The sequence below is a fragment of the Chlorocebus sabaeus genome, chromosome 11 (assembly GCF_047675955.1).
Source record: "Chlorocebus sabaeus isolate Y175 chromosome 11, mChlSab1.0.hap1, whole genome shotgun sequence".
Classification (NCBI taxonomy): domain Eukaryota; kingdom Metazoa; phylum Chordata; class Mammalia; order Primates; family Cercopithecidae; genus Chlorocebus; species Chlorocebus sabaeus.
Window position 1 is genome coordinate 10,757,937 of NC_132914.1, and position 18,796 is coordinate 10,776,732.

General features: G+C 39.9%; 1 protein-coding gene across 13 annotated transcripts in view; it reads right to left on the reverse strand.

Moving 5' to 3' along the window:
- Window positions 1-18,796, reverse strand: part of RIMKLB (ribosomal modification protein rimK like family member B) — a 104,418-nt gene that overhangs the window by 62,640 nt on the left and 22,982 nt on the right. For 11 of the 13 annotated variants that reach the window (XM_037995136.2, XM_073020483.1, XM_073020481.1 and 8 more), the window contains exon 2: window positions 7,627-7,857. In XM_037995136.2, coding sequence (XP_037851064.1) covers window positions 7,627-7,801 — 175 coding nt within the window. In that variant the 5' untranslated portion in view covers window positions 7,802-7,857. The remainder of the gene's footprint in view (window positions 1-7,626; window positions 7,858-18,796) is intronic. The other 2 variants (XM_007967521.3, XM_037995138.2) reach the window with 1 other exon arrangement.

Consider the following 18,796-nt stretch of genomic DNA (forward strand, 5'->3'; position numbering starts at 1 on the left):
ACTCCAGGCCCAGTGCTGCAGTCCAAACCACTCAGAGACCATACCATACAGAAATCTCTGCATGAGCTGACTACTGAAAGGCTTTCTCTGCTAAAACCACTGTACTGGAATAAGTGTGCACATCAACAAATACACAAACACCAACACTTGGCCTCAGGATCGGGGGAAAAAAAATCAGAAAAAAGGACACCATCAAATAACAACATACTGCAAAAGTAAATGATCCTAAAGAAATGGAGATCTACCAAGTACCTGACGAAGAATTAAAAATAATCTTATTAAAGAAATTCAGTGAGCTATAAGAGAATACAGATACACAAATAAACAAGATCAGGAAAAAAAAAATAAATGAACCAAATGAGACGTTCAACAAAGAGAATCATTTCTTAAAAAATCAAACGAACTTTACAGCTAGAGAAAACAAATGACTGAATTGAAAATCTTCCCTAGGAAGCGAACTTGAAAACTGATCAACTGAAATTACCACGTCAGTGAAACAGAAACAAAAAAGAATGAAAAAGATGGAAGAATGGCCAGGTGTAGTGGCTCACGCTTTTACAAACCTAGCATTCTGGGGGGCTGAGGTAGGCAGATTGCTTAAGCCCAGCCAGGGCAACATGGCAAAACCCCAACTCCACAAAAACAAAACAAAACAAAACAAAGCAAAATAAAACTTAGCCAGGCATGGTGGCGCGTGCCTGTAGTCCCAGCTACTTGGCAGGCTGAGGTGGAAAGATTGCTTGAGCCCAGGAGGCAAGAGGTTGCAGTGAGCCAGGACTGCACCACTGTACTCCAGTCTGAAAGACAGAGAGAGACTCTGTCTCAAAAAAAAAAAAAAAAAGGCGGTGGGGGGGAACTAAAGAAAGCCTATGAGAATTATAGGCCAGTGTCAAGTGAACCGTAATATGCATTATGGATATTCCAGAAGGAATAGAGGAAGACAAACGGACAACGGTTTTTTTTTTTTTAAGTTCCCTAATCTAGAGAGAAATAAACATCTAGATCCATGAGGCCCAGCAAACTCCAATTAGATTAAATATACAAGCATGCCTCATTTTATTGTGCTTCAACTCACTGCCTTTTGCAGGTATTGTTTTTTACAAATGAAGATTTGTGGCAACCCTGTATCAAGCAAATCAATCAGTGTCATTTTTGCAACAGCATGTGCTTACTTTGTGTCTGTGTCACATTTTGATAATTTTCACAATATTTCGAACTTACATTTTAATTATATGTTATAGTGATCTTTGATGTTACTATTATAAATGGGCGACACTAACTGCGACCACACAGATGGCGCTGAATAAATGTGTATGTTCTGACTGCTCCACCAACTGGCTTCCCCATCTCTCTCCCTCTCCTTGGGCCTCCTTATTCCCTGTGACAACAATATTGAGATTAGGCCAGTTAATAACCCTACAGTGGCTCTAAGTGTTCAAGGGCAAAAGAGTCACACATCTCTCACTTAAATTGAAAGATTAAGCTTAGTGAAGAAGGTATTTTGAAAGGTGAGACAGGCTAGAAACTAGGCCTCTTGTGCCAAAGTTAGACAAGTTGTATATGCAAAGGAAAAGTTCTTGAAGGAAATTAAAAGCGCTACTCCAGTGAACACACGAATGATAAGAAAGCAACGCAATCTTATTGGTGATATGGAGAAACTTTTAGTGGTCTGGATAAAAGATCCAACCAGCCACAACATTCCCTTAAGCCAAAGCCTTATCTAGAATAAGACCTTAACTCTCTCCAATTCTGTGAAGGCTGAGGGAGGTGAAGAAAAGTTTGAATCTAACAGAGGTTGGTTCATGGTTTTTAGGAAAAGAAGCCATCTCCATAACAGTGCAAAGTGCAAGGTAAAGCAGCAGGTGCTTATGTGAAAGCTTCAGCAAGTTATGCAGAAGATCTAGCTAAGATAATTGATGAAGGTGGCTGCACTAAACACCAGATTTTCAATGTAGACAAAACAGCCTTTTGTTGGAAGAAGATGCCCTCTAGGACTTTGATAGCAGCTACAGAGAAGTCCATAACTGGCTTTAAAGTTTCAAGGGACAGGCTAATTCTCTTGTTACGGGCTAAGGCAGCTGGTGACTTTAAGTTGAAACCAATGCTCATTTAGCATTCCAAAAATTCTAGGGTTCTTAAAAGTTACGCTACATGGACTCTGCCTATGCTAAGTGGAACAGCAAAACCTGAATGAGAGCACATCTGTTTGCAGTATGGTTTACTAAATATCTTTAGACCCTACTACTCAGAAAAAAAAGATTACTTTCAAAATATGACTACTCACTGATAACGCCCCTGGTCACGAAAGCGCTCTGATGAAGATGTACAAAAAGATGAACAGTTTTCATAGCTGTTAACACAACATGGATTCTGCAGCCCATGGATCAAGGAGCAATTTTTTTTTTTAACTTGGTGAGACAGCCGACAAAAAGGAGTACTTTCTACTTTCAAATCTTGTAATTTAAGAAATATATTTCATAAGGCTATAGCTGCCACAGTGATTCCTCTAAAGGATCTTGGCAAGTAAACTGAAAAACTTCTGAAAGACATTCATCATTCTAGATGCCATTAAGAACACTCATAGGCCGGGCGTGGTGGCTCACACCTGTAATCCCAGGACTTGAGAGGCCAAGGTGGGTGGATCATCTGAGGTCAGGAGTTTGAGACCAGCCTGGCCAACATGGCAAAACCCTGTCTCTACTAAAAATATATGTGTGTGTGTGTGTATTTTTTTTTGAGACAGAGTCTTGTTTTGTTGCCAGACTGGAGCGTAATGGTGCTATATCGGCTCACTGCAACCTCCACCTCCCGGGTTCAACTGATTATCCTGACTCAGCTTCCGGAGTAGCTGGGACTACAGGCGCACGCCCCCAGGCCCAGCTAATTTTTGTATTTTTGGTAGAGATGGGTTTCACCATGTTGGCCAGGAATGGCCTCAATCTCCTGACCTTGTGATCTGCCAGTGTTGGCCTCCCAAACTGCTGGGATTACAGGCGTGAGCCACTGTGCCGAAGCTATACTTTTAAAAAGAGGTCAACAAACCTTCACTCCAAAGAACAAGTACAAAACTGGAAATATTTTTATCAATTCTATTTCAGAGCTCTGGTAACTAACCAAAGACAGACAAATTGAGACACATTTAAAACAACAACAACAAAAACCTGCTAGAACTCTGGGTATGAACAATGGAAATCTACGGCCTTTTTTTTACCTAGGTCTGATTCCATTTCCACAGAGGTGGAAATGCAACCAGATTAGCTGGCACAGTTTGACCACAGTGGGATAGTTGTGAAAAATCAGCACATTTGCTGCCGGGTGATGGTTTTAATTTGAGGCACAGAGGCTGAAAATCCAAGGCCGCACTGTCAGTAAAAGAGATGAACAGGGAAAATACAATTCTGCTAGCCTAAGGACAGTCCTACAACAGGCAATAGCATAGCACAATATTCGTTATTTTAAAATAGGCATATATTGGGGTGAATGTTTCAAAAGTTTTTAACCAATGAAGATACTCAACAACAACAAAAAAACTTGGAGGATTAGGCAATAAAACGATAAAGGGATTTGGGAAAGGCAAATATAACTAGCACTGTAATTCTGAAAGATTAATTTGACTACAGTACATTAGAAGATGAGTTTAAAGTGGAAACAAATTTAGAGGTTACTATAATAGTTCAGGCAACTTTGATTTCATTGTCTGATTTCATAAGAACAGACATTATGTCAGATATATTACAAACAAAACAGACAAGTCTTTTACAACATTATATCTGGAAGTAAGGGAGAATGAAGAAGAAAGCTGACTCCATGATTTCTTCAAGCTTAGGCTAGGAAGAGGACACCGTTAATAGAAAAGACTAATATTGGAGCTAGAACAGATTTGTAAGAGAAGTTCAAGAGAGCAGTTTTACATACACTGACACAAAAGGAGAGGCAATGAGGAGGAAAAAAAAGGAAAAGCAAAAGAACTTCTATGCCTTCTACTCATTTATAACTATACTCTCTCTTTGTGAAAATACTGCACAGATGCCGGGCGCGGTGGCTCAAGCCTGTAATCCCAGCATTTTGGGAGGCCGAGGCGGGCGGATCACGAGGTCAGGAGATCAAGACCATCCTGACTAACACAGTGAAACCCCGTCTCTACTGAAAAATACAAAAAACTAGCCAGGCGACATGGCGGGCGCCTGTAGTCCCAGCTACTTGGGAGGCTGAGGCAGGAGAATGGCGTGAACCCGGAAGGCGGAGCTTGCAGTGAGCTGAGATCCGGCCACTGCACTCCAGCCTGGGCGGCAGAGCGAGATTCTGTCTCAAAAAAAAAAAAAAGAAAATACTGCACAGATAACGTATAAATGACGTGTAACGTGTAAATGGTGTGTAACATTTTTTAGACAGCTTTATTGAGATATAATTCACATATTGTAAAATTCATCCATTTAAAGTATAGAAATGTGGTTTTTAGTATTTTCACTGTATTATGCAAAATAGCCACAATTTTAGAACATTTCCCTTATCCCAATTTGTTTAAGTCTCTCCACTTAATTCTGTGAAAGAGCCTGTTTCCTCATCTGCATAATGGTAGTATCACCTCCCTCATAAGATATGAGAGTTAAATAATACATGAAAAATGTTAAAAACAACAACAACAACAAACCCTTCTAGAAATGCCTGAATATATAGGAGGTGCATCAACAAAAAGTATGAAAAATTTTTAAATTAGATTTAACACTACAGGGGAAAAGTAAGTTTCTGAAGATTTTTAAAAGAATATTAGGATGATAAAAGTTGTGTTTAATGAAGATGTAAAAATGCTAGAGAGGAAAAGACAGTTTTGAAAAAGAAAGAGCTACTGATGTGGGAAGACTGCTTGAGCCTGGGAAGTTGAGGCTGCAGTGAGCTAAGATCACACCACTGTACTCCAACCTGGGTGACAGAGCGAGACCCCATCTCAAAAAAAAAATAGAAAGAAAAGAAAAAGCTAGAGGGCTAAAGTCATTAAAATTTGAAGCCATGGGAAGCCCCACTCAGGTGCCCTTCTCTCTCACAGAAGAGCTGATCACCTTTCTCTTTCTTTTACCTATTAATTAAAACTTCACTTTTAGTCTTTAAAAGAAAAAAAAATTGAAGCTATGATAGCCTGACCCAGGATAGTGAGAAGATAGAACATTTATGGCTTAGAAAGAAAAAGCAACAAAATTTTGTAGCATACTGGCTCTTGAGGATTTAAAAAAAAAAAAAAAGACATGTTAACGATAAGACTAGGTCAATGGGAGAAAGGTGATATTACAAACAGAGACAGAGAAGCTGAAATAACAAGACAGTTTTGATGGAAAAAAGTAAGTTCCACTGTGATAGAATGACACAGAAATGCCACCTGAGAATAAAGTGAAAATGTTCACTAGGTAACTGGGAAAAATATCAAGAGCAATGGTTTTCAACCCCAGATCCTTTTCAACCTACACACTTTTAAAAAATAGAGATGCCCATACCTCCCACATTTTGTGTTATTACTTAGTAGCCCACTAGATTTCATAAGGATCTATGGCTGTAGCCTTTGGTTTTCCAACCACCAGAAGCCTTGTAGGAGCGGTGTTGAGTGAACTAACGTTTTACACTGGCATGTCTCTTCTCATGCAGACTTCAAGAACACGGCTCCCAATACAATAAAGAGTCTGAGTTTCTGACTCCAATTTCAATAATAACTGTACATACACTTACACTGAAAAAGCTGTGTAAGTTGAACAAGTATGTCACAAATATTGAGCTTTAGAGATTTACTTTGATCAAGGATCTTGGTCACAGATGTAAGAAGGGTGCAAAGTGACATTCATACTTTTCATCATATGTTACCAAAGTTATAACTTTACATTTATTTGCGTGATTGTTTGACTAATATTGACCTTATCCTTTAGAATACAAGAGGAGACTATATTTTATTTTGTATACCATACCACTACCCAGCACATAGTAAATGCTGAAATAATACTTAATGAAATAATGAAATAGACTCTCATCCCAGATTTCCTGAATATAAATAACTAGGTATTGGACCCAGGCAATATATACTGAAAAGAGAATTACACTGAAAATAAAATAGTGAGCATCATCCTGATAAAGGCAGTACATTCAAGAGAACAAGAGTAGGTGGGCATGGTGCCTCATGCTGGTAATCTCAGCACTTTTGGAGGCTGAGGCAAGTGGATCACTTGAGTTCAGAGTTCGAGACCAGCCTGGCCAACAAGGTGAAACCGGTCTCTACTAAAAATACAAAAATTAGTCAGGCGTGGTGGTGCACATCTGCAATCCCAGCTACTCAGGAGACTGAGGCAGGAGAATTTGCTTGAACCTGGGAGGCAGAGGTTGCAGCGAGCTGAGATCGCACCACTGCACTCCAGCCTGGGTGACAAAGTAAGACCCCGTCTCAAAAAAAAAAAAAAAAAAAAAAGAAGAAGAGTACTTATCTACTTGAGCGAAACAACAAAGAAACATTTTTGGCAACAATAACTGATCAAAAGTACTGTGGATGAAATAAATAAATGTTACAAGAGGATTGAAAATAAAAGTGATGTTTGCTAACAGATTATACTTAGTGTGATACTCAACCTATGGTAACATTTTTAACTTAGACAAGATTCTAGATCTGTTAGCCTATGAATGAAATTATCCTACCAGGGCAGATAAAGGTAAGATTTTATTGTACTTTGCCTAGCCTTAATTTTCACAATAACTGTCTTTCTCCATTTCATTGATTAGGAAATTAAATCATGGGGCTTCAGTGTAATTCTAGTCACAAAGGAAGAAAGTGATCTAAAATGTGTTTATACTATCGTTAAATTATGAAGTATTTTCTGAAAGTCAGTCAAAAAGTCCATTTATATGACACCATATAACGCTCCCTGACAGAAACTACCAATTTAGCTATGGTAAGCCATAAAACTTTCAAAAGCAAAAATTTAAGAGTTTCCTGAAAATCAGTACTAAAGAATTTCTATACTTTTCCAGGATATCCTCCCCTACAGTACTAAAACAAATATGAAATACTAAAAATACCAGAAATATTTATCACCAATTGAGTTAAATCATTAAGACACTCACCTGTAAGAAAAACCATATTAGTTTATATTACATGTATAAAGTGTTTTATAAAAAGGAATCACATGGATTTATTAATCAAGTATTAATGAAAGAACCTCCAAAGATACAAATTTCCTTAGGAGCACCTTATAAACAAAGTATTTTAAAACTAGAAGACAGTAAAAGTGAAAGGAACTTGAGAATCATTTTTACTTTTATTTTTCAGAGACTGTGTCTTCAATGTTGCCCAGGCTGGACTTGAACTTGTGGGTTCAAGTGATCCTCCCACCTTAGCCTCTGGAACTACAGGCATGTGCCTACTTTGTTTTATTGTTTATCTGTTTTGAAGGTCATCTTTAATTTCCCTCACAACTGTTTCCTAATAAAGTTAATAAATATTGTTTATATTACTTCCATAAAATATATTAGACCTTATAATTAGAAGACACTTAGTAATGACAAGGCTATGAATTCCTCTGTCCTAATTATTCTTAAAACATGCAGATTCATCATATTCTAGGTAAAAATCTAAAAGATCACTTAGTATAGACCTACCCAGGTTTCCTTGCTCGATTGTCAGCACCACCTCATCCATCACCACAGCCCTAAAGTCCAGTTCCTCCTCACAACATTTGGCCTTCAGCGCTCGTAAAATCTCTTTTTGAGGATAGTCTTCCCTGATGCGACGATCTGTCAAAAACCACAACTTGGCAGCCACAGAACTACACATCTTGATTAGCTTGTGCTTCCTTGCCTGGATTATTTCCTCTTGGATGTAATGTCTACCTAGATGGAAGAGAAAATATACATAAAAAGTAAATCAAGAAATCTACTCGATTTCTGGATTTCATACAAATAAATGCTGAGATTATATACTAATTATATAAACAGGAAAAAACAAGTGTAGAGATATTATTTGTTTCCCTTTCATTCAAACTAAAATTATACACTAGTAATATGGAAACTGACCACCTCTTCAGAAATATGATTTCTCCATTTTTCCTTGGGGAAACTGGCACTGCAACTTACTAACTATAGCTGGTCTCTTAGCAGAAACTTTAAATACCCTTCCCAATATTACATATTGTCTAGAAATATACTTTAGTCTGAACACTGACTTTTTGTTTTATCTCCTCCCTCAACATTCTGTTCTTGATATGAAATGAAATTCCAATCATCAATACATCTCCATCTTTCCCATCACCAGAAACCCCACTTAAGTATATTTTTGTATCTGTGGTTAACTTTATATTCAATTTTCTTCCTTGGTTTTGTTATAGGTATGTAGAAAAAAAAACAGGTAGTAGCACTTATCTTACTAGGTAAGCTTCAATGACGAAGTCATTTACACAGTAGCTTTAGTCAAAATAAATACTTGGAGAATGAGCAAAAAGGGCTCTCAATAACCAAAATAAATGTCCAGGTCCATTCACTACATTTCATTTATTTCAGCCAGAGGACAGCGTGCTCTTACTCAATGTTTTTATTCTTTCTATAAATAGAATTTTTAAAAATAAACGCAGCTTGTTTACCAAAATGCAAAAAAGGACATTTTTCCAGATAGTGTTGCTTCGAGTTTGTATCATGAACAATGCAACATTAAAAATCACCTTCCTGAGAAGAAAAAAAGTTACAAGTTTCAAAACAAGCAACAAAAAGATTTTTTTTAATGTTTACAAAAAAAACCAAAATGTCAAGTATCATTCAAGTATTATTCCAGATAATACGGCACACCTAACACAAAAGGAAAGGTCCCCGGCAGACTGCAGGAAGGAAAGGCTGTACAGACCAGCAGCTTCCTGAATAGTGGCAGCTGGACATGATCCACCCTCCAGGTACCAGCAAGAAGGGCCTGCTCCACAGTGCACACGGTTTGAAAGCAGACCATTGCTGGGCAGGGGCATCACCAGAGCCAACAGCACACATTCCCAAGTACCTTGAAATGCCATGTCTGCCACACTTGACCACCTACCTCTCTCTTAACTAACCTACTACCCCACAATCCACTGCCTCAAAGGCCTAAGTCTCTGTTAAACAAGCAGGGTATCTAAACTGGATTATGGTAGTAACTTAGCTTACACACATACTAGGAAGGAACCATGCTAACTTAACATCGGAGGCTCTAGGGTTAGCAGTTCTGAATATTTAACAACTTTTTATTTTTACTTATTTATTTACTTTGAGATGGAGTTTCACTTTTGTCACCCAGGCTAGAGGGCAATGGTGTGATCTCGACTTGCTGGAACCTCTGCTTCCCGGGTTCAAGTGATTCTCCTGTCTCAGCCTCCCAAGTAGCATGTGCCACCACACTCAGCTAATTTCTTATTTTTTTTTTTAGTAGAGATGGGGTTTCACTATGTTGGCCAGGCTGGTCTTGAACTCCTGACCTCAGGTGATCTGCCCGCCTCAGCTCCCAAAGTGCTGGGCGGATCACCTGAGTGAGGTCAGAAGTTCGAGACCAGCCTGGTCAACATGATGAAACCCCATCTCTACTTAAAAAAACAAAAAAAACAAAAAAACAAAAATTAGTCGAGCTTGGCGGCGAGCACCTATAATCCCAGCTACTCGGGAGGCTGAGGCAGGAGAATTGCTTGAACCCAGGAGACAGAGGTTGCAGTGAGCCGAGATCACGCAACCATTGCGTGATCATTGCACTCCAGCCTGGGCAACAAGAGCGAAATTCCGTCTCACACACACACACACGCGCACACACACACACATATACACACACAGAAGAAGATAAGGACCAGGCTCATTAAAATGAAAAATATATAAACACTATGGCTTCCCTACAGCAGAATATTCCATGCATATTATTACAGGCAGTAAACCTTATCCTCTCTCCTCCTTAAACAGAATGTTTCTGATAAATTTTTCTCCTATGAAACTTTTCTTGAAAAGAGATTTCCATTTTAACCACATATGGGAAAGGTACAGTGCAAACCTGCACTGTCAATTCAACCTGATGGGACAACTTTTTTTATGGATTGCATTTCAGTCTCTTCCCTGTGGACAATCACAGGAAAGGCCACAGCGTGTCCCTGACCAGACGCTGTACCCGAACAGATACTATGCTCATTAAAAAAAGAGGTTATAGCCACACAGGGCCTTCCAGGACACTTGGGAAGGTCTCACTCAGAAAGCAAAGCTCCACAAAAGATAAAGTCACACCAGAATACCTGATGTAGATAGAATATCCCCAGCTTCCCTTGATGAAAGAATTGTAAAAATGCCCTTAAAATGTTTGTAATCAGTAGTTATTGAAAGACTCTGTCACTGACTTCCAACACTGTGAAGCTATGTCTGTGCCTTGGCCTGACACTTGGTTCTTGAAACTCACCCGTTTGCAGATTTTTTTTTTTTTTTTTTTTCCTGAGACAGGGTTTCAGTCACCTAGGCTGGAGTGCAGTGGTGCAATCACAGCTCACGGCTCACTGCAACCTCAAACTCCTGGACTTAAATGATCCACCTGTCTCCTCTGCCTCCCAAGCAGCTGAGACGACAGGAGCAAATCACATCAGGCTAATTTTTTTTTTTTTTTTTCCTTGAGACGGAGTCTCGCTCTGCCACCCAGGCTGGAGCGCAGTGGCGCAATCTTGGCTCACTGGAACTTCCGTCTTCCGGGTTCAAGCAATTCTCCTGTCTCAGCCTCCAGAATAGCTGGGATTACAGAATGCCCACCACCATGCCCAGCTAATTTTTGTACTTTTCTCTTTTCAGTAGATAGGGGTTTTGCCGTGTTGCCCAAAGCGATGGAATTATAGGTGTGAGCCAACAGGCCCAGTCTCTAATTTTTTATTTTTTAGGTAAAGATGTGGTTTCACTACGTTACCCGGACTGATCTCAAACTCCTGGCCTCAACCAATCCTCCCACTTTGGCCTCCCAAAGTGCTGGGGTTATGTCTGTGAGCCACCATGCCCTGCCAATTGATGATTAATTTCATTGTACAGTGGTTTTCACCTGAGTGTGGCAGTTGCTGCCCCAATAGCAGTCAGGATGGAAGGTTAGAGTCACTAGCAATTGGGAAGCAGAAATGTTCTGCTGCTGATACATCAGTATCAGAAATTACATGGGCTACAATGATTCTGAAATCAGAAAATAATAATATTCCCCTCTGAAGAGCCACAAAGCTTCCAGTGAACATGTTTTTCTAGGCCAGGCATGATGGCTCCTGCCTGTAACCCCAGAACTTTGGGAGGCTGAGGTGGGCAGATCATTTGTGGTCAGGTGAGACCAGCCTGGCCAATACGGCAAAACCTTGTCTCTACTAAAAATACAAAAATTAGTCAGGTGTGGCAGCGCATGCCTATAATCCCAGTTACTCGGGCGGCTGAGGCAGGATAATCGCTTGAACCCAGGAGGCGGAGGTTGTAGTGAGCGGAGATCGCGCTGGGCAACAGCAAAACTCCATCTCAATAAAAAAGAAAGAAACTGGTAGGGAGCAGTAGCTCATTTTGGGAGGCTGAGGTGGGCAGATCACTTGAGGTCAGGAGTTCAAGACCAGCCTGGCTGATATGATTAAGACTCCATCTCTACTAAAAATACAAAAAAAAAAAAAAAAAAAAATTGGCCGGGTGTGGTGGTGCGTGCTTGTAATCCCAGTTACTCAGGTGGCTGAGGCAGGAGAATCGCTAGAAGTTGCAGTGAGCCCAGACCATGCCACTGTACTCCAGCCTGAGAAACAGAGCTCCATCCCAAAACAAAACAAAAAACACACTTTCTACATTAAACCTCTAATTACCCGTACAGTAGTCCCTCCAAATCCACAGGGAATAATTCCAAGACCCCTAGTGGATGCCTGAAATTGCAGATAGTACTGCACCATATATATGTTTTTTCCTTAACATACATATCTATAATTTGTATGTTAGGTACAGTAAGAGATTAACAATAATAAAATAGAACAATTATAACAATATACTACAATAAAAGTTACATGAATGCGGTGTCTCTCCCACTCTCAAAATATCCTATTGTACTGTGTCAGGGCGTAACTGAAACCACAGAAAGTGAAACCAGGGAAAGTGAAACCTGTCCAGTGGTACACTCCCATTCCCACAAGAGGACATGCGGCTAGCCTTCCTCCGTGCCCAAGCGATGGGGCCTCCCCAAGGGCTGCTGCAGCAACAGCTGCTTGCCTTCTTAGGGTTGCTCCAACTGGATTCACATCTGAGATGCCAGAAATGTTGGGTGAAGACTTCAATCCCAAAGGTAGAGGCTCCAGGCATGCCTGCCTGCTTCTGCCCCTCAATGGTTCGCACCTAGCCTTGGGCACACCTGTTTCCTCTTCTTAACAGAATTTTAAAACATCTACTTTTCTATTTTTCCCATCTGCTGACAAGAAGAAAAAAGAAAAACAGAAAAAATCAGAACTGCTGACAAGAAGTCAAAGGATTCCAGTAAATCTAAATAGCACAGGAGCTCAAAAGTGCACCAATGACAGTCCTGCTAATGATCCAGAATCTTACAATTCAGATAATATTCACTATTTTAAACGACAGTAGAGTCCTCTATAAAATAAAATGGTTACTTTTTTCCTAGTAGTTTAAAGGAGTAAACTTGGTTACTCAATAAGGTAGCTGTAATATTCTCCAGTAGCGAAACATAAATGCAGCGCTTGCAAATGTCCACATATCGATGAGTACCGTATAGTATTTGCCCTTAGAATGTAAGCTCAGGACAACCAATCCCATCCTCTCTTTATTTCCTCCAGTATATTAAGAAAAACAATGTATAAATATCAGACGCTAAATAAATACTACTGAAAAAAGTACTTTTTTTGAAATAAAGAGAAATTCTACCACGAGAATTTGTTTTTGATACAGTTTTCCCACAAAAACTTCTGGATCAGCATACCAATAAAAATCAGCACTGCATCTTGGAATACTCAGGCAAAACTAATCAAATGGGAATCTTAAAATGCTTCATTCATTTTCTGAAATAGAAAATAAACAGACATTTGTTTCACTGCTTAAGATTTCCTAAATTTTTTCTAAGGTAATGGTTTAGAAAGTACCACTTAGTTTCTCCCAACTTTTAGTTCCCATATTAGACAAACCCAAGGAATAATTTTTCTACTTTAAAAGTTTTTTCAGGTCAACATTCTGGGATCTAAAACTTAGTGTTGTTTCCTATTGGATCAAATTTCCTTAATAAACAAAGGAAAAGTTCAATGTTTAGAGTCAAAATCTCAAAATATGTTACAAATATTGAGAGTTTCCAAAAGGATGTGTCAACCTATTCAACAGGTTGTGTCAACAGAGGACAAATGAGAGCATAAAAGATTTCTATTACGTCACAGAATAAGAGAAAAAAAGTTAAAATCAAAGATCATTTCTCTCCCTCTCATCTTTCTTGTGAGGACCCTTCCCAAAGGTATTTCTTCTAGCACAGAAAAAGCAAAAAATCACAACTTACCATCTGAAGATATTAAGGTACCTCTTACTACTAAGAAAATCTATTAACATATGAGCTCAAAATTCCAACTACTGAAGAAATATAAAGCTAAAGGGAAAAAATACATATACTAATATAAAATAGAATCTGTACAGAACTCTACTGTAACACACAATAGAATCTGTATAGAAGTCTTTTGTAACACACAATAGAATTTTAATAGCATTTATTCCATTTGTCAGTTAATACAGATGTGCTTCAGGAAAGACTGTAGATAGGATAAAAAACTACACTACTCAAAACTTGTTTTCAACACTATCCACTCTAGGATAGTAATCACAGGAGCTGAATCAGGTTTGTGGAAAAAAATAACAAATTTGTGTCTCTCAAAAATGTGATATTACAAAACATGTATTTGGTCTTCAACCCTGTTTCCTGGCATACAACTCCTAAAATCATAAGAATCTCCAAAATGATGTATTTCTGTATGCTAATAATTGATTGATGGCTGGCAGCCCCTAGGCAGCTTTAGTATGGGAGTTGGTCACCAGAAAGACTAAGTCATGATTAGAGGGTTGGAACCTTCAGTCTCATCCCCTAACCTCTGGAGAGAGGAGATGGGCTGACAGTCAAGTTGATCACCAGTGGCCAGTGGTTTAACGAATCATGCCTATGTAACGAAGTCTCCAAAAAAATCCAAAAGGATTGGGCTCAAAATGCTTCTAGATAGCTGAACACATTGCAGATCCTGGAGGGTGACACACCTAGGAAGGGCATAGACGCTCCCTGCCCCTCTTCCATACCTTGCCCTATGCACCTTTTCATCTGTATCCTTTATAATATACATGTAAACACGTTTCCCTGAGTTATGTAAACTGCTCTAGCAAATTAAACCCAAAGACAGGGTTGGTGGGAACTCCAACTTAAAGCCAGTCAGCCTTCTGGCTGAAGTCCACAGGCCTGTACTGGTGGGGGGCATGGTAGGGGTGAGTTTTGGGGACTGAGCAGTTAACCTGTGGGAGCACTCAACCTGTGGGAGAGTGTCAGAAATGAATTAAAGGACACCTAGCTGGTGTCCGTAGCAAAAATGATTGTTGGTGAGGAGAAATCTCCATCAATGGATCTTCTGTGTTGATTGGTGTTGCTGAAAGAACAGGAAAAAGCACACTGAATGTTGTTTTGTCCATGCTCTCTCATTAAATTTTAGGTATGCTGTCAAGTCTCTTTTTCTGTGACTTTCCTCCTGATATCTCTCCTTCTGTACATGATCCTCCGAGTTTCATTCTTAAACTCTGCTTTCCACTTTCTAGAAATGTCATCCAAAGCTAGGTTTCAACTTTGTTATTTTGGAACCACTGACCCACTAGATATTTCTTTCTCAACTAAATTTCAGAATCCATTTCAATGGGCCTCCTGGGCATCCCTAACTAAACGCCACCCACTGTTGCCTCAGTTGAGCATGTAAAAAAAAAGACGGACACGGTGGTTCACGCCTGTAATCCCAGCACTTTGGAAGGCTGAGGTGGGCAGGATCACCTGAGGTCAGGAGTTTGAGACTAGCCTGGCCAAAATGGTGAAACCCTGTCTCTATTAAAAATACAAAAAAAATTAGCCGGACATAGTGGTGCACACCTATAGTCCCAGCTACTCAGGAGGCTGAGGTTGCAGTGAACCAAGATTGTGCCATTGCACTCCAGCCTGGGCGACAGGAGCGAAAATCAGACCAAAAAAAAAAAAAAAAAAAAAAAGCCAAGCACAGGGGCTCACACTCGTAATCTCAGCACTTTGAGAGGCCGAAGTGGGTAGATCACCTGAGGTCAGGAGTTCGAGACCAGCCTGGCCAACCTGGTGAAATGCCGTCTCTACTAAAAATACAAAAATTAGCTAGGCATGGTGGTGGGCTCCTGTAATCCCAGCTACTTGGGAGGCTGAGGAAGGGGAGTCACTTGAACTCAGTGAGCTGAGATTGCACCATTGCTCTCCAGCCTGGGTGACAAGGGCAAAACTCCATCTCAAAAACAAAACACAAAACAGAGAATGTATTTTTATTCATAGAAATGTTTCAGCACCTATATTCCCCATTGTGATCATTAAATTTTATGTCAACCTGGTGAGGCAATGGTTCCAAGCTGTTTGGGCAAAAAAAGTCTACACATTGCTGAAGGTATTTTGCATATTGATTAGCATCTAATCAGCTGACCTTAAGTAAAGGAAATTACCCTCCATAATGTGGAGGGGCTACATCCAATCAGTTGAAGGTCTTGCTAAAAAGCAAAAACTGAGGAGGAACTCTTCCTCAAGACTCAGGACTTACAGACTCACAGAAATGCTACCCAAGTTGCCAGTTTGCTGTTCTGCCCAAAAATTTCAGACCCAAGACTGCAACACCAAGCCCTGTCTAAGTTTACAGACTGCTGCTTACTCTACAGATTTTGAACTTAGCAACTCTGCAAATCACATGAGCCAACCGCTTAAAATACATTTACAATTTTAAAAAATACATATATATATATATCTTATTGAGTCTATTTCTCTGGAGAACCCTGATATACCTATTCTTACTAAGGCACTCAATTCAGAAAACTGGGCATCGATTTTCATTTCCATCCTTCTTTCACTGTTTACACAAAGTTAATCCTATCTTCTAAATATTAAAATCACCTGCATTTTATTTATTTATTTATTTTGAGATGGCGTCTCAATCTGTCACCTAGGCTGGAGTACAGTGATGGGATCCTGGCTCACTGCAACCTCTGCCTCCCAGATTCAAGCAATTCTCCTACCTCAGCCTCCTGATTAGCTGGGACTACAGGCGTGTGCCACCACACTCGGCTAATTTTTGTATTTTTAATAGAGACTGGGTTTCGCCATGTTGGCAAGGCTGGTCTTGAACTCCTGACCTCGAGTGATCCTACTGCCTTGGCCTCCCAAAGTGCTAGGATTACAGGTATGAGCCATCATGCCTGGCCCACTTTACTCTTATCTCCAGTATATTCAACTTATGACACTTGGACTATTATAAAAGCCTCCAAATATATCTGCCATCTGTCACTTCCAATTTTCTAAACACATTATACTCTTTCATGTTTCCTGTTGCTTGGAATATATACCCCAAACACTTACCTATTTAGTAAACTCTGAGTTCAAATGGTTTTTGTGTGTGTGTGTGTGTGTTTTAGAGATGAGGTCTTGCTCTGTACCAAGCCTGCAGTGACACAATTGCAGCCTCCAATCTTGGGCTCAAATAATCCTCCCACCTCAGCCTCCCAAGTAGCTGAGACTACAGGTATGTACCACCATGTCCCGTTAATTTTTTCCTCTTTTTTTAGAGGCAGGTTCTCACTGTTGCCCAGGCTGGTCTCAAACTCCTGGCCTCAAGCAAAATTCTCCTGCCTCAGTCTCCCGAATAGCTGGGATTATAGGCATAGGCCATGGCTCAGGAGTTAATGCATTCGTTAAGTAACACATCCTCTGGAAGAATGACTTTTAGGACTCAGGGAAAACTTAACAGATGTGCTAACATTTGTACCTAAACCATTATCATAGTCTATAATTAAGGTTTATTTTTAAAAACTGGGGTCTGCCAATGCTATAAGATGAATTCTTAAAGTCTATGTTTAAACAGTTCTATTTGTTATAAAGACAATTTCTCTTTTACAGTTTAAGTCATGATTGAAAACATGTTCAACAAATACGCATGTTTAGGTGATGTGAGTTTATAAAACGCCATTTTCCTTACCAAATCCTTTTTTTTTTTTTTTTTGAGACAGGGTCTTACTCTGACACCCAGGTTGGAGAGCAATGGTGTGATCTCGGCTCACTGCAACCTCCGCCTCCTGGGTTCAAGTGATTCTCCCACCTCAGCCTCCTGAGTAGCTGGGACCACAGGCACGCACCGCTACACCCAGCTAATTTTTGTATTTTTTGGTAGAGACAGGGTTTCTTCATGTTGCTCAGGCTGGTCTCAAACTCCTGACCCCAAATGATCCACCTGCCTCAGCCTCTCAAAGTGTTGGGATTACAGGCGTGAGCCACCACTTCTGACCTATAAAGCACTTTCTACATATATTTTGTCACTTAATCTGTATATAATAATGTGAGGAACACAAGTTTCTATTCTATTATTCCAATTTAAAGAAAGACCAGCCCAAGATATCACAATAATACACCCAAGACTGGAATTAAGATTTTCTATTTCTCTGTTTTTTTTTTCTACAAAGGAATCAGAACCATCAAAGCTAATTTGGATAAAGAAAATAAATTCACATACTGAGTAATTATATGTACCAAACACAATATGAGATGGTTTATTTTTATCATTTAATCCTCACAAACATCCCTCTGCAGTGTGTTATGGTCTTCATTTGGCAGTGACGCTGTTTTAGCAGAGAGGTTAGATAACTTGTTTAAAGTCACAATTAGAAAGTGGTAGGGGCCAGGCACAGTGACTCACACTTGTAATCCTAGTACTTTGGGAGTCTGAAGCAAAAGGACTGCTTGAGGCCAGGAGTTTGAGACCAGCCTGGGCAACACAGTAGGACCTCATCTCTACAAAAAATAAACACTTTAGGAAGCTGAGGTAGGAGGACAGGAGTTCAACACTAGCCTGGGCAACATAGCGGGGTCTCATCTCCACAAAAAGTGAAAAAAAAAAAAAAAATTAGCTGGGTATGTTGGCACAGGGCTATGGTCTCAGCTACTAAGGAGGCTAAGGCAGGGTGTTTACTTGAGTCTAGAAGTTCAAGGCTGCAGTGAGCTATGATCACATACTACTCTACTTCAGCCTGGGTGACAAAGCAAAACCTTGCCTTAAAAAAAAAAAAGTTTCTCTGGAATCCAAACAACATTTCTCTTTTTCTTTTTTCTTTTTTTGAGAGGGAGTCTCGCTCTGTTGCCCAGGCTGGAAAATAGTGGCACGATCTTGGCTCACTGCAACCTCCGCCTCCTGGGTTCAAACAATTCTCCTGCCTCAGCCTCCCAAGTAGCTGGGATTACAGGCATGTGCCACTACGCCCAGCTAATTTTTGTATTTTTAGTAGACATGGGTTTTCACCATGTTGGCCAGGCTGGTCTCGAACTCCTGGCCTTAGTTGATCTACGCACAAAGTGTTAGGATTACAGGCACGAGCCACCACGCCCAGCCTCCAAACATTCCTAATGATTTCACTTAACAGAAGAAACTTACATCAAGTTATTTCTGGAACATGGTACAGAAAACAGTTCCTAGGTTTAATGCACAGTACAGTTCAAAGTCCCAAAGTTTCATATTTAACATGATAAATGTCTGGCCTTCTGTCTAAATTTTCTTCCCAGATATTACTTTGAAAA